This window comes from Pseudorasbora parva, chromosome 3 (genome assembly GCF_024679245.1).
Source record: "Pseudorasbora parva isolate DD20220531a chromosome 3, ASM2467924v1, whole genome shotgun sequence".
In the NCBI taxonomy this organism is placed as follows: domain Eukaryota; kingdom Metazoa; phylum Chordata; class Actinopteri; order Cypriniformes; family Gobionidae; genus Pseudorasbora; species Pseudorasbora parva.
This window is the reverse complement of record NC_090174.1, coordinates 22,953,394-22,970,591: the sequence shown is the minus strand read 5'-3', so window position 1 is coordinate 22,970,591 and position 17,198 is coordinate 22,953,394. Positions and strand designations below refer to the sequence as shown.

The window sequence follows — 17,198 nt, the reverse complement described above, 5'->3', positions numbered from 1 at the left end:
AAAAATCTTATCCAAGTCAAAGTTGTTCATGTAATATTATATTTAATTTCATCTTTATTTCACATAACACAAATCATTTTTGGACAGTTAAAACTAAAAGAAGCAGCCAGGTGCCGTTCACAGTGGTATGCAATGATAGGCCTACAGGGTAAATCACGTGGATCTTGGAGTGTTTTGCATGAATCTCTGTGAAAAACTCCACAAGTGAATAATAGAACTGAGGATTCAGCTGTACCATTAATTATCCTCTACCAGATGTTTCCAGATGTTCTACTGGTACTGCTTTATTTTTTAATTCAGATTAATATTTAGTCCAAACTTACTATACATTTAAGGTTCTCTACTAGAAAAGCCAGTGGCCGAGTGTGGTTTTGTAACATAACTGTTTTGCCAGTCCAAGATGGTCCACTACCTAAATTATTGAGTGTACAAACCTCACAGAATTATCAGAAATTATCAGAAAACTGTTTCTTCTGCCATGTCTTATTATTTCTGTTAGCAGGAAGAAGAATATTTGGCAAATATATTAACATTAATTTTGTATCCACTGTATAACAGGGACATGAAAATGTACTGCATAATAGGAATACGCAAAGTTGCCCATTATGCTAACTACAGTCTAGCATATGGAACATGAGAGTCCTCATACTCTGAGAACAACAGCACACAAACACTCATGTGGTTTTTGCATTTGCATTTGAAAGGCTGCACAGAATATTATATACTAATTAACTGGTTTGTTTAAATCATGTCGCTTATGCTATCTTGGATTACTATTCCTTTGCAGAGGAGTATTTATATTTTTCGTGTCAGGATCAGGATTATTAGGAAGCTCAAAAGCTGGCAAAGTGCTCTAAACACAGATGGTACGAACACGGAGAGATCAAACTAGCCGAAAGCTTTGGTCCCGATGGCCAAATTATTTCTACAATAAACCTAAAAGTGAATGGGGAAAACCAGTAAAGAACATTGACTGTTTAATAGATGCGGGGCTTTATGAAGCCAGAAGTGAAGAATGCTTTAACTGTGACACAAGAGATTATAGCCACCCACCTGCAGTGCTTGCAGGCACAGGGAGACAGAAGAAAGACTTGGTTAGCTGTTGATTAGTAGTGCACTGGGAAACTGCAGAGATAAGGTACTGTTCTGACGAGCGCTAATGGAAAGTGTGCAATCTTAAACAGCAAGGGCCCTATCATACACCTGGTGTAATGTGACACCAGGCACAACGCAAGTGTTTTTTTTTGTTTTTGCTAGTTTCAACCCGACGCAGTCACTTTCAGTTATCATTTGCAGTCGCGCCCATCTGTTCGCCGTTGGGCGCGCTGGTCTGAAAACAAAGTGTGTTCAGGTGCGTTGTTGGTGCGTTGCTATTTTAAGGCAACTGAAAACGACTGCGCCATTGACCAAAAAAAAAAAACCTGGTCTAAAGTCAATAATATTGCATTTTTTGTTATTTAAAGGCCGCATTATTAATATGCGCCTATAGGAAGGTGCACAACGCACGTAAACTCACACAATGACACGAAGCAGCACGTAAAATAACCCTTTTTTAAAAAAGAAAGAAAGGATTCCTCTCTGGAGAAGCGTTCAGCCTTTCCACTCGCAAATTCCGCATTGTAAATATCGAATCCGAATTGGTGCAAGCACAGCTGGCTTTTAAAGGGAATGGGAGATAAAGCTCTGATTGGTTTATTGCACGTTACACCCAAAACTCATGGCTCATTAGGAGACTAGGGAAAAACTTTTAGACCATGGACAAGCGCTGACCATTTTTTATATCGTGAAACTAACAAAAGGATTCAGACATGCTCTAACCGCACCTGTGCCATGAGCTTCAGACCATGTGCTTAGATCGTTAAAATATGGCCCCAAAACAATGGCCCCAAATAAGACATTGCATGTAATAATTATATTAACCTATATTTTGTTCTTGTTTTCCATATAAAAAAATATAAAAACAATATTATATTTGCCCACAGGTAAATTAAGCATAAAAATCTCACTACATTTTTTAATAATATATTATTAAAAAAAAATCAAGATATGCTGCTGTTAATGCTCTGACGAGGAGATAAACATTGCAGACTGTAAACAGCTCAGCTATAGCTCTCATTAAAATGTTCAAATTCAAGATATGTTATTTGTAAGAATTGACCAAATGTAAAAAAAAAATGTGTACCTTGATTGCAATTTAAGTCGCTTTGGATAAAAGCGTCTGCTAAATGCATAAATGTAAATGTTGTAAACAAGTATTCAATATTGTAGCCTTATTGCAGTATTGTTTGCAAAGTTTAGATGTTTCTACTGGAAAACATAATTATTATTATTAAAAAATATTTTGCAGTGTACACACAGAATCTACACGGGTGTGAAATACTTCAGGGAAATGAGTTTAGATTCACCCAGTAGTTGATTTCAGTCCTCTGGGGATGTCAACCCACTAGACTTTGCTTAGCTTAATTTATTATGCATGGGTCTCATGTTTGTGGAACGTGATATTATGTGTGTGGTGGGTTTCAGGACTTTGAAATGAATGGAGAGCTGAAGATGGGTGTGATCTGCCTGCTAGAGGAGGTGTTGAGAGACCCCGACCTTCTTCCCCAGGAGAGGAAAGCCACCGCAAACATACTAAGGCAGGTTACATAAGAACAACCTCTTACACATGAAAACTAAAGCACTTTTTGGACATCTTTAAATATAAATGTAGATCTTTTTCAAGATTTTATTTCCAAGGCAAACATGAAAGCTGATTAGAGGAAGTTGGCTTTTTTCCCCCCAGTGCCCTTTCTCAAGATGACCTGGATGATGCGCAGTTGAAGATTGAAGACATCCTTCAGATGGTGAGAATATGTTGTAGTCTTTGTACATGTGTGTAGATCCACTGAAATTGCCTGAGAAGTGGGTGGATGGATGGATGGATGGATGGATGGATGGATGGATGGATGGATGGATGGATGGATGGATGGATGGATGGAAGGACTGATGGACCACATCTTCTAAGTTTTAGATCTCAAAAAAGGCAGAGTTTGGCATGCCTCATGAGGCAGCATTCGGCTCAGGGACTGAATTACATGTTCAAACTGCAAATCTCTGAGCAGCAGGACTCTAATTACAACTTCAAACAGCGAGACGGAGCGCCTGTCCGCCACATGCAAACTCTACACACAGCAACACCATCGCACATAGAAACACACTCTAAAAGACATTTCAGGAGTGTTTTCTTTATGAAATATCCACGTATTGTTGTAAATGATCATGCTATTACATTTCAAAGCCCCACTAGTGTTTTCTGCTGGGTTTCAATTTTAGGATTGCTTTCTCCTGTTGGATAAGGAGGCCATTGGCAGATAGAACTATTTATGTGATGAGACTGATGCTTATTAATATTGTAAAAGAGGCATGCACTGTAAACAGGTGTACTTTATTATGCAGTCAGTTCCACATATTCATGCTATTACAATGCTATTATTGTACATTTAACTAACATTTTATGCAGCACTTTGTTGTTTTGAGTGAGCTACATTAGTTGATTTTTATATTTTTTTATGTACCACTGTTTATAGGCTGAAGGCAAATAAATGTATTCACACACAGCTGTGTGATATAATGTGCTACTGGCAGCACCATAGTGGGCTCACTAATTACAAACACAGCGTGTGTGTGTGCGTGTGTGTGTGTGTGTGTGTGTGTGTGTGTGTGTGTGTGTGTGTGTGTGTGTGTGTGTGTGTGTGTGTGTGTGTGTGTGTGTGTGTGTGTGTGTGTGTGTGTGTGTGTGTGTGTGTGTGTGCGTGTGTGCGCGCGCTAGGGCATGTTTTGATAACATGTTGCCTGGACACACACACCCTTATCTTGCTTCTGAAATCCTCACCTGCTGTGTTAATTGAAAAGTGTCTGTGCCAAAGAAAACGCAACCAGCAGTCACTCATTGCTAATTGGCGGTTTAATTATAGATTTTCATCATTTTATAGATGTATACAAATGTGTGTAATTTCTAGCCATCAAATCAGCATCAGCATTGTATTTTGCACTTTGCCATTAAAGACTGTTGTATTATAACATGAATATAATTGTTAAAGGAATATTGCACCCCATTTTTTTGCGTGTAGTTTACGACTTTCTTTCTTCTATGTAACAACAAAGGTGTTTTGAAGAATGTTCATGCTGCTCTTTTTTGCAGTGAAAGTGAATGATGACCACATCCATAAAGCAATATTTTCCCTTAATATTGATTTAAATTCCAGTCTGTTCCACACACACACATACACACACACACACACACACACACACACACACACACACACACACACACACACACACACACACACACACACACACACACACACAAGAAAAGAGCAGCATGAACATGAACGTCAAAAAAGGTTTTTTTTTTTTTTTAGTTACTGGAAAAAATTTAAAAATAGACACAGTAATGAATACAGGATTTTTTTTACTTTCTTGATATGCTGTATTTATAATACCTGAAAGTAGAGTTATTAAACAATTGCAGGGTCATTTATCACAGTAAATACATTTTTATGTGTCTGTTCGTCTCATCCAGGCGGAATGCCCAAAGGCTGAGTGTTTCGAATCTCTGTCTGCAATGGAGCTAGCTGAACAAATCACTCTTCTTGATCACATCGTCTTCAGGAGCATTCCCTACGAGTGAGTAGAGCTTCAACACCGTACAGAGAGATGCGGACCTCAAGCCTCTAAAGGCATTAGAGAAAAATGCATGAACAAATCTATGTCAGCTTTACTGAACATTTTCATTATGGGCCTCAAAAAAAAGCTCATTCCTGTTCATGAGAGAAGAAGCCTCTGCAGACCCACATCTATCAGAATACACTGACTGTGTTGTTGCTGCAGGGAGTTCCTGGGCCAAGGATGGATGAAGACAGACAAGACAGAGAGAACTCCATATATCATGAAGACAAGTCAGCACTTTAATGATGTGAGTACATATATCTATCAGCTATCTTAGCTAGTTATAGGAGATACAGGGGATAGTTGTCACATGTGGAAGTGTACTATATCTCAACACAATCTCAATAGTACGAGTGTGAAATCTCATGGAATGGATACGCTAAAATTAGTTTTGGAGTGCTAATGCTACAAAGTTTCGAAAAATTCCGAGCCAGGAGCCCTCCCCTGGACAGCACGCCAAATACGCATTATCTTTACTCTATTTAATTTGATGTAAGTGTGAACTCGTGAATACGCCATAAAGTGCGTATCATATGCATGCGAAAAACCACGTAGGCCCACCATATGCACGGCAAAACTCATTTTGGCGTATACATTCCACAAGATCGCACAATCGTATTATTTATACGCATTTTCGTCAGTAAGTATAAGGTAGAGTCAAATGGATAATTACACTTAGTTTTCTCTAATGGTCTTATATTTTACTTTTAAACAGTTTAAAAGCTCCCACATTAGAATATTTGGTAACACTTCAATTTAAACTTTTATTTATAATGCATGATAAAAGTATATGAATACATTAAATATGCTTTGTAATGCGCATTATAATAAATTGTATGTTCTCATGAATAATTGTAACTAAAGTTATAATACATTATAATACTTATCAATTTAGTGTTACACCTTTAGAAAGTGTAACGCATTAAACACAACCAATTTCAGATTTAACATGGTATCTGCAAATATCATGCATTTTAAATTTGGTTACAATTATTTATGAAAATATATAATATGGTATAACACATTATTAATTAATTTGTTATGCATTATACATTATACAAAAAGGCTTTAAGTGAAATGTTGCTGAAAAGTTTTTATGATTCTGTATTTATCAATTGTTACTCCAATTACTCCAATTGTAATTTTTTAAAGAAAGATAGAGATATCATCTATTCAGCAGGATTTCCTGAGCTGATATTTATCGAAAAATAAATCTTAAAAGAACAGGAGATTTCACAAAAACAAGTCATGTTGCATTTTCCTTGAGGCAAGTTTCATACGAGTTTTAAATGTGATACATGTATCCAATTTATATTTTCTGATTACAATATTTGTTTGCCACAACAATGGTATTTTCATGGTAACATCTACATACAGAAGTATTTAATGTCTCATAATTGTAGGCTGTGAAATATGACAAATATACAGTATTGGAAAATGTTGTCACAAAATTTGTTCATTGAAATGCATATTGTTTCCAATAATGTACACAATCGGTATTTTTTATTTTTTTTGCCAATACTTTAAGATACAGTGTGTATCCATACAGAAATTGATTTTCAAAAGAAATCATACTCTGTCAAATATTCCACTTGAGCAAAAAAGAAGTGTGACAACACACTCCCTCTGTCCAGTTATAAAAATGTCTCTCTCTTTCTCTGTGTAGATGAGTAATCTCGTGGCCTCTCAGATCATGAGCCACACAGATGTTGGCTCTAGAGCCAGCTCTATTGAAAAATGGGTAGCAGTGGCTGACATTTGCCGTTGTCTCAACAATTATAATGGTGTCTTGGAGATCACATCTGCCCTTAATCGGAGCGCCATCTACAGGCTAAAGAAGACATGGGCTAAAGTGTGCAAACAGGTGAGAGATGCACTGCACTGTAACGTTTTATGCAGTAGATTATATCAGTCTTGTAAATTATTCATCACTTGTGTTTTTTCAAACAGACTAAAGCACTAATGGACAAACTACAAAAGACTGTGTCATCTGAGGGAAGGTTTAAAAACCTGAGGGAAACTCTAAAAAAGTGAGCTGTTGCTACATTTTGAGAAACCTACATTATTATTACTCCCCTTCATAGTTTTATACTGCATGACTTGTATGTGACCCCATTTCTGTCTTCTGCAGCTGTAATCCACCTTGTGTTCCATATCTGGGGATGTACTTGACAGACCTCGCATTTATTGAAGAGGGAACTCCAAATTTCACAGAGGAAGGTCTGGTTAACTTCTCAAAGATGAGAATGGTACGAATTTATATCCTGGATCATTTTCTCTGGGATTATTTAATATTTGTGTCAGTTATCTTCGAGATGATGTGGATAGACTGATAAATCATGACACTCTGTCTGCAGATATCTCACATCATACGAGAGATCCGGCAGTTCCAGCAAACTCCCTACAGAATTGAGCACCAACCAAAGGTTAGACAAATAATTCATATTTGGATTAAGTCCTGACACCTCCATCTATTCCTGTTGCTTCAGTAACATTACTATACATCATTTGATTGATCTCAGGCAGGGTGCGAACTAAGGGGGAGCTAGGGGGAGCTCGGCTCCCCTAAATAAGACATGGGCTCCCCTGAAAACGTGATTTGAGAAATTTTGGGGGGTCTCAAAAATATTGACACCGTGTTATTTTGAGGTGCAATTTCAGTTTTCTGTAATGTGATCATCGTGGATTATTATATGTAAAATTGCTAAAAATATATAATTAATTCATGCATGACGGCAGTTTAAATCTAATTCACTTTCATAAAGATAACTATACATGCTGTTCTTGTCATGACCATCAAGGTGTGGTGGCGCTGGCGGTGCAAATTCCACTCATGTTTAGTACATGTCAACGCAAAGATTCGTAGAAAAAACTAAAACGAATATCCACCACTTCTTGATCTTGGATTTCTGGAAGAACAGCAAAGGAAGCTGACCCCAGGCCTCTGTGGTCGATTCTGTGATAAGGCATGTTATTCCCAATTATGTGTTGTGGCTGGGTTGATATAGGTCTGCGCGACTATCGATGTCCTAATAAGACTAACGTTAATTAAATGGAGGAATTATGGTATTCTTCTGTATGACGAGTAACTTCAACCGTTCATGTGAACTCAAAGACAGCCGGATGCTTTGTTTATAGACTATTTGTGGGCTTTTTGACCTATCAATTCTTGTTTTTTCTTCCTTCATTAAAATCAAAGATGTTCTTAAATGATTGTAAATTGTATATTAAGAGTCTCCGCAATGCATTAAGCAATAGATTGACCCGTTCACCAGTGTGTGAAGGAATATACACGTCCTCTCTTCCACGCGCACAACCCCCCCCCCCACCCCACACACACCCGAAAAGTGGGCTCCCCCAAAGGCCACGATATAGTTCGAACACTGATCTCAGGTATGCAGTGTGTTCTCTGTATTTTGGTCTGTACTACCATTCAGAGACATTCAATGACTATTATTTGCAGATGCAATTTATAGTGATCAATGCTTATTAAATTATGTGTATATACCCTATATTGCCAAACATATAGGGACACCCCTCTAAATCATTTAATTCAGGTGTTCCAATCACTTCCATAGCCACAGGTGTATACAATCAAGTACCTAGGCATGCAGACGCTTCTACAAACATTGTGAAAGAATGGGTCGCTCTCAGGAGCTCAGTGAATTCAGGCGTGGTACTGATAGATGCCACCTGTGCAATAAGTCCGTCCATGAAATTTCCTCACTACTTAATATTCTACGGTCAACTGTTAGTGCTGTTATAACAAAGTGGAAGCGATTGGAAACAACAGCAACTAGGCCATGAAATGGTAAGCCATGTAAAATCACAGAGTGGGGTCCTCTCATGTTAAGGCACATACTGCGCAGAAGTTGCAAACTTTCTGCAGGGTCAATAGCTACAGACCTCCAAACTTTGCATGGCTTTCAGATTAGCTCAAGACGAGTGTGTAGAGAGCTTTATGGAATGGGTTTCCATGGCCGAGCAACTGCATCCAGGCCTTCATCACCAAATGCAATACTGCAATACAAAGTGTCAGATGCAGTGGTGTAAAGCACACCACCACTGGACTCTAGAGCAGTGGAGGTGTGTTCTCTGGAGTGACCAATCCCGATGGACTAGTCTGGATCTGGCAGTTGCCAGGAGAATGTTACTTGTCTGACTGCATTGTGCCAAGTGTTAAGTTTGGTGGATGGGGAATTATAGTGTGAGGTTGTTTTCCAAGGGTTTGGCTTGGCCCCTTAGTTCCAGTATAAGGAACTCTTAATGCTTCAGCATACCAGACATTTTGGACAATTTCATGCTCCCAACTTTGTGGGAACAGTTTGAGGATTGCCCCTTCCGGTTCCAACATGACTATGCACCAGTGCACAAAGGAACATCCATAAAGACATTGATGAGTGAGTTTAGTGTGGAGGAACTTGACTGGCCTGCACAGAGTCCTGACCTCAACCAGATAGAACACCTTTGAGATGACTTAGTGTGGAGACTGCAAGCCAGGCCTTCTTGTCCACCATCAATGCCTGACCTCACAAATGCACTTCTATAAAAAGTATATTCTATAAGTAATTCCCATAAACACACTCCTAAACCTTGAGGAAAGCCTTCCCAGAAGAGTTGAAGCTGTTACAGCTGCAAAGGGTGGGCCAACTCCGTATGAAATCCTACAGATTAAGAATGGGATGTCGGATTAAGAATGGGATGTGTAAAGTTCATGTGCATACACTGTAAACTCTAATAAATTGAGACTACTCAAATGATTTGAGGAAAGTGATTCTCTCAATTAATTTACGTAATGAGGAAACTGACGACACAATTTAATTAAGTTGACCTAATGTGGTATCTTCATTGAATTAGCATAAATATTTAAGTACTAGTAACTTAAAAAGGCAAACAGACTAAACTTGAATGATTTGAGGAAAATTATTCCCTCAGTTAAATTGAGTAATGGGAAATGTATCATTAAATCATTAAAACACTGTTCATTTAATATATATATATATATATATATATATATATATATATATATATATATATATATATATATATATATATATATATATATATATATATATATATATATATAATTCAGGAATTAAATTAAATTAAAAAAAAATGCATTACATTTATTTATAGTGATAGAAAAAACATTTATAATTTTACAAAAAAAAATACAAATATATATATATATATATTTTTTAGCTTTCTATTCATCAAAGAATTCTGGAAAAAATATTTTGGTTTCCACAAACAATAATAATAATAATAATAATAATAATAATAATATTAATAATAATAATAATAATAATAATAATAATAATAATAATAATAATAATAATAATGATAATAATAATAATAATAAATGTTTATTGAGCACCAAATCAGCATATTAGAGTGATTTCTGAAGGATTATGTGACTCTAAAGACTGGAGTAATGATGCTGAAAATACAGCTTTGAATCACAGAAATAAATTACATTTTAAAATATATTAAATCAGAAAACAGTTATGGCTGTTTATTGCTGTTTTACTGCATATTTGATCAAATCAATGTATTTTACTTTTTGTGTGTATGAGATGCTTTTAAATATATTTATAATATAATATGAGCATATTGGACTCCAGATGAATCATCACGTCCTGTTCTTTCTAGTTTTTATTAACTGTTTTAAACTTCTGTGTGTCATTTTTATTTATATATTTTATGTAATTTAATTCTATTCTAATTAGTAATCTGTAATCTAACCGTTTTCATGTAATGTACTATTTTCGTGTCCAGGTCACACAGTATCTTCTGGATAAGACCTTGATTATGGATGAGGACACACTGTATGACTTGTCTCTCAAGATTGAACCCAGGCTTCCTGCATGAACTACAACCTCACTACCTGGCAGCTTCCATCTAAATGTGCTTCTCACTCTTGGGATGATTTGAAGGCATGAAGCATGCCTAATGTTTGAGAAAGAGGGACGCGAAGGATGGAGGGAACATGTTCGTTTGAAAGTGTGGAAGGGTAGAGGGTCCAGATTCGGAAGAGAGTATTAAACAGTGCTCACCACCACAATGTCACCTGAAGGGTCGTGGAAATAAAGGAAAGAAGGATGAAAACTGGCCACTGTCAGAGTCCAGGGGTCATGAGTGAGTTTCAGGGTATAGCAGATGGAAGAGAGTGGTTGAAGATATGTAGCATGTACAGAAGTAGAGCTATTAGCCAGTTCGTATGTAGTGTATTGTGGCCCCCGGGCCTTTGGCCCCTGGCACATCCCCTCATTGGTAATGGTAGTGACTTTGTGCATGAACTAGACTGTGGGTTTGCTGTGTGCTTTGCCTCAACTTTACACTCCATGTGCTTTCCCATCTGCCAACAGCTGGCTGCATTGAACCAAAATGCCACATGATAATTTAAAAAAAGATACATCAGTCTTCTAAGTAATGGGAATGTAGTAGCTTTTTAAAATACTAACCAGTTGTAGATGATATTTATATTTCGTAATTCCCCCTGAAGCGATGTGGGCTCTTTAAAAAAATGTGCCTTCTCACATTCACTTGTAAATGAAAACTAATGTCTTAGCAATGCTTGAAAGTTATGATATTATCAAATGATTGGCCTCTGTAGCAAATGACAGAACAGAGATATTCAGACTATTTAAGCAAATAAATACAAATATAAATTAGCATTTTCTTCTCAAATTCTAAAACATGTTACTTGAAACGCATCCGCTTGCAGATAAACTCCACTTGCCGTAGTTTGCATCATCCATGTGTTAAAAAGTTATTGTGCAAACCTTTTCAGAGATGTGATTTTACAGTAAGTTGAGGCTTTGCCGCCCCCTATTGGAGAAAAAGCTCATTGTCGTTAAATGATTCTTTAACTAAATGAAAGGAATTCAATTCTGAATCTTCAAGTTGTTCTTCAATAATCAAAGCTTTCCTGCTTTTTAATGTAAGGACCCTCCTGGTCAGCTAACCAGAAAAGAGGGGCTCTCCATTATTTGCATGAAAAATTCAGTGATCGCATGTTGGAAAATGCATTGCAAGACATGTTTTGTGGTCATGTGTCATTCAGCTGCTGTGTAGCCTCTTTTAAACTCTCTAGAAACCTCAAGTAAAACAGATAGATGAATATATTTAACTTCTAACTCATTTGACTGCACTTCTTTATTTAAATACTTTGATCATAATAGCTGGAGATTTCATATGCATAGACTGGCAGAGAACTGTCAAATTGGCCATAAATATATATCTACCACTGTGCTGTATGAAGACAATGTTGTTTCTGTCTGATCCTTCCTTTCTTCAGAGTGGGACGGAATTCTATTCTTTATGTGCGAGCGTGTGAAATGCATGAGAGCGTGTCCTGTATGTGTGAATGTGATCTCAGAGGTGAGTGGGTTGGAAAGGTACGAGTTACACTCTCATCAATGTAGCGTTGTTATCTTTAAAGCAAGTGTGACGGTAGTATTTATTTCCTGGCATATTTATTTGACCCTTTTTGTATATAGTGTGTCAAAATGGGTTTACGATATAATGTGATTTTTGTCCCCATCCATCGCCATGTGATATTTTAATTTCTGCAAGTACTCCTGTAATTGTTACATTTTGATAAATGTGTTAAGAAAAATGTAGCATATCTGATTAATTTACAATCCTTTGTCAATTTTTCTCTTTTTTATGCGTTTAGTGTGATGTGTGCATACAGAATTATTGCTTTGGTATGTTGCATGTCTTTGCATGTCCAGGTTGGATTCCTTCTGTGAAAACTGCTTTTTGTACATTAATGTATCAAACTATTTTCCCTTATTTTCCCCTCCTCTTTATTTTATCACTGATTCTCTTGAATGTATGGCTTCAGTACTTCAATTCCATGCTTTCATTTCAAATAAACAAACAATGGAATCTACACTAAATTACTAATCAAATGATTACATTAATTCAAATATCATCGATAGATTTCAAGGACTCTTTCGGTATATATAATCCTACAGAGGAAGGAAGGGATGAGCATAGCCTGGCTCTGGTATTAAACCAGATAATGCTTGAGCTGGGCACATCAAATACCAGTTTAATTTTATCCCTCACACACACTGTCCCACTAAACATAACAGCTGTAAACATCTGACAAAACTACATTTAGAAGAGAATTTTCTCTGAATGGAGATCCAGAATACAGTGTGTTTTGAATGCTAGAACCATCTTAGTTTTGCACGGGTAAATTGTTGGGGAAGTTACTTTTAAAAGTAATGCATTTATACATCAATACATTACTGCATTACTTAGTTCCCTTTTTATGGAAAGTAATGTGTTACAATACTTTTGGGCAATTTTCTATTGTTGGCTAATATAAAGGACCTTTTACACAAAAAGTTAAAGGTGCACTATGCAACTTTCTGTCCACTAGATGTCGCCTATTCTAAACAAAGGTGTAGTTTGATGACGGCAAGTTTGAGCGCAGAATCTTGGGACATGTGGTCTTCACCTTTCAGCCGGTGGAAAATAGGACACCGGCAGAAATCCAGCTCATGGATGCGGTTATTATGTTACTGTAGTATGAAGCAGAGCGGGACCGAGTGTTGTAGAGCTGAGCACGGCCCATGGAGCGATTGTTATACAAACACCCGCCTCGCGAGCACCGGGACTTTTATTATGACGGGACGGACACATTCGCCGGGCGCCCGCACTTCCGCTTTTCCGGTCATGATTATAAGGTAAAGCAGCTCTGTTTATCATAGTAGATACATTTAAGTGTGTTTAAAATGATGTTATGACGTTACTCTGTGTGTTCGCTGCTGTGACATGTTCACACTGCTAAGAGAAAAGCGCTTCTGCAGAATAAAACCGAGGGTACCGCAGATATGACGACATTGACAGGCGACTCCCTCAAACGCTATGCTGACACGTCCCGGGTCATTGGGTAAAATAGCAATTTTCTCACAATTTACAAATATTTGGAAACATTTGGGATATTGTAAGTAATCAACTGAACAAAATATATAACACTGGCCTAGTGGTTTTTGGATATTTTACTGCAAAAATACTACATAGTGCACCTTTAAATGAATAAGCCTCAAGCTGAAAGAAATGCACATCCACACCTGCACAGTAGAGGGTACAGTTCACACAAACCTTTTAGCTCTGCTGAAATTCTGGATTAAAGAAGAATTAGAAGCAGGAAAATAAAGCTCAAAACTCATCCTTCAGCAATAAAAAAACATTTTTGGATAATTGAAGGTCAGCAGCAAAGACATCAAGTGAGATTAAATAGAAAGTATATTTGTGGTATTTTACATTTGCATAATATTCTGTTTGCATTTGTGAGATTAAATGCATGCTCAGAACTACAATATCAATCATGTTCACGGCACACAAGGCAGCAGCACTTATGCTATACTCCCGAATTTCACAAAAAAAGTCTCAGCATGGGGACAGGAGAGCTGTCAGACAATAAATGGAAGAACTAAGTAAGTTGCTGTCATGGTTGGCTGCTTATAGGAAGCGCACAAAGGAGAACAAGAAAAAGCGTCCTGGAGTCGTGGAAGGTGCTAGGTAGGTGACCAGGGTGATGAAGAGACTAGGGGGGTGCTGGCATTAAAAGGAAGCCAGGGAAGATCGCCTCAACGGCCTTGACACAGGAGCTTGGCTTGGACACTATTGCTGTGTCCGAAATTGCCCCCTATACCCTTAAAATAGGACAATATTTTCGGTGTCCGAAACCATAGTGGACGTTATTGAGTGCACCACCTATTCAATCCAACAATGCACCGCAATAGCAAGTGTACAACTGATGTACACTAAACGGCTAGAGAATACCCATAATGCACTGTGAGAGTCACGCGCTCAATGAATTCCCATGTCTCGCCAGAAGATGGCACCTGCAGTTGAATCGATCGGACATACATTTTCCAAATCGTGCCAGTCCAGTCATACAGGTATAAATTCCTTTTTAATTGATTATTAAATTGTTTAATTATAGTTTATACATACCAGTTTCCATTGCAGTTCAAGATAAATCTTCTTTATTAGCCTACTACTGGAACTGTCAGTTTGCTAGATGTCAAATGACTCTTTCCCCGCCAGCGCTTTTTAAAAAAGTTGCCAGCATTGCACCGCCAGGATTTTTGACAATTTTCACAAAAATGTAATAGCCCATAGAATATTTTGTTTAATGAATATCTGAGCAAGCAATAAGCAGACCCTCTTCTGTATAAAATTTAAAAAAAATATTCTAGCTTCATGCTTTCTTTTTTATTACCACTTGAATATGGGTAAGTTTCATAAAAAGAGCAACAATTTGAACAAAACGCTGAGAAAATCACGTCCGATTCAAAACGATTGAGTAGATTGAGTAGCCTAGAAATCTAGACGCAACCTAGCGGCAGCAAATTTAATCTGCCCGCAAGTGTCGTCTAGGAACTCTCAATACCCTTCTGAGCTGTATTCCTCACAATCTGGACGGGCCAATCATATTGTGTATAGAGTCGGCGGGCGGGGCCATAATGACGACGGCCGAGTTGCGTTTGCGTGCTTCTGTTGTCTAGTAAACACAGAAACTGGCGAACGGCGGCGGTCTTTCGAATCAGCTTTGACTGCGACTCTGGAAGACTTGGAGTTAAGCTTTTCTCTGAGAAAAGAACAAAGAACAGCACTTAAGTCATTCTTAAAAAGGGAAGATGTGTTCGGAGTTTTACCGACTGGATACGGCGAATGTTTAATGTATCAACAAGCTCTGTTTCACCTTCGTTGCTCTGGTTGGTTGTAGCGCTATCCCTTCGCGTGCAGAGGGAGTCTGAAAGACAACCATTTATCCCGCCCCTCGGATTGAGCTCTGTCTATGGTGAGTTTCCAGACCAAACATCTTGATGTGGGTCTGGCTTGTCAGGCTATAGATTGAGTCCATCAACCAAAGTCTAATGCTTGCACATTCCTGTAGCTCGTCTTGGGTCCACATTTCATTAAGTAACATTAGATAGTTTTGATTCATATGCTGTGTAATGATGATCACGTTATTTTACATATGCATATGAATAAATGTGATTGCTTGTTTTACTGCGTCTTACTTGCGTGTGTTTTGAGCAGGAGATTCAGTACTCATTCAGAAGATGCATAATAGCGCCCCCTAGGTTCCGACAGTGAAAACACGGAAACCTGGAAAATTCCGTTTTTGGCCTGGAAGCGTTTTCTCATAAATAACGGAAAATTCTGTGTTTGGTGGGGAAAGAGTTAAACAGCAAGTTAAACAGAGTTAAACTTTTGCATAATTCCAACCCCCAATTATGCAAAAGCGTTAGCCCTTCTGGCACTCTGGAGTGGACTCAGGGACTAGAGCTGACACTGGAGTGGACTCAAGAGCTGGGGCCGATGTGTGTGATCCAAACACACAATGCCAGAGCCATTAGGGACAGTGCAAAGCTATGGGCTGAGTGCTGGTTGCACAGTAAAGGACTCTGCGTCGGGACATGACCCATACATCCTGGAGTGTCTGCTGAGCCCGTGCCAATTGGTGTCTCCTCTGAATTTTGCCTCACCGGCATGTCATCCTCAATAAACCCGTCTCCGGCGCAATAACTCTGATCTTTCAGGTATTCACACTCTTGTGTAATCGACGCACCATCCTAAATGAACTCGTCTCTTGCGTGATACCCAGAAATTTTGAATATTTCGATCTAATATGATTTCTGACCTCTAAGGTTGCCAGAATAATAATCATACAATGTTTGATAATAGGCCAGAGGAGAAGTGGCACCCCAACTGAGCCTGGTTTCTCCCAAGGTTTATTTTTCTCCATCATGCCCTGATGTGGTTTTGGTTTCTTGCCACTGTCGCCTTTGGCTTGGCTTGGTCAGTTGGGGACACTAAAATTAGGCTTAACTAAATATACAAATAAAATTAATGAATTAAGTCTTATTTAATTCTATAAACTATAATACTGATCTGCCAACATTATTCGCTATATGATAAATGAAAAAAAGCTGATTCATCAAAAAAGAGAAAACATCACCGTTTTCTCCAGAACTACTGTACAGCCAAATCAAATTTTGTTGCAACATTGTCCTGTTTAACACTGTGAAGCTGCTTTGAAACAATCGTCATTGTAAAAGCGTTATATAAATAAATTTGATTGATTGATTGATTGATTGATTGATTGATTGATTGATTGATTGATTGATTTCTCTTACTGGAACAGACTCAGGAATTTCTCTCAATGGAACGGACTCGGGAACTTGCTGGGTCCATGTTATGTGGTCCTGTCTTCTGTCACGGTTGGCTGCTAACACAGGAAGTGCATGACGAATGACAATTCAGTACCAATAGTCTTTAATCCAAAAAGAACAACAGGAACATGCAGGGAAACAGAATAGCAACAATCAAAACACTGAAAAGACAGAACAATAAACTGAACAAAACTGGGAGTACTTATACCAGAACTAAACAAGGAAATCTAAAGAGATAATTAATGAGGGACGGGTGAATAGGATGAGTAAATGTAACACATG

General features: G+C 37.9%; 1 protein-coding gene across 3 annotated transcripts in view; it reads left to right on the top strand.

The window, feature by feature from the left end:
- Positions 1–12,614, top strand: part of rasgrf2b (Ras protein-specific guanine nucleotide-releasing factor 2b) — a 92,336-nt gene extending 79,722 nt beyond the window's left edge. For all 3 annotated transcript variants that reach the window (XM_067438179.1, XM_067438178.1, XM_067438180.1), the window contains 9 exons: positions 2,524–2,636; positions 2,783–2,843; positions 4,562–4,665; positions 4,870–4,954; positions 6,374–6,571; positions 6,658–6,737; positions 6,839–6,956; positions 7,065–7,133; positions 10,486–12,614. In XM_067438179.1, the coding sequence (XP_067294280.1) occupies positions 2,524–2,636; positions 2,783–2,843; positions 4,562–4,665; positions 4,870–4,954; positions 6,374–6,571; positions 6,658–6,737; positions 6,839–6,956; positions 7,065–7,133; positions 10,486–10,578 (921 nt within the window). In that variant the 3' untranslated portion in view covers positions 10,579–12,614. The remainder of the gene's footprint in view (positions 1–2,523; positions 2,637–2,782; positions 2,844–4,561; positions 4,666–4,869; positions 4,955–6,373; positions 6,572–6,657; positions 6,738–6,838; positions 6,957–7,064; positions 7,134–10,485) is intronic.
- Positions 12,615–17,198: the final 4,584 nt, after the last annotated feature.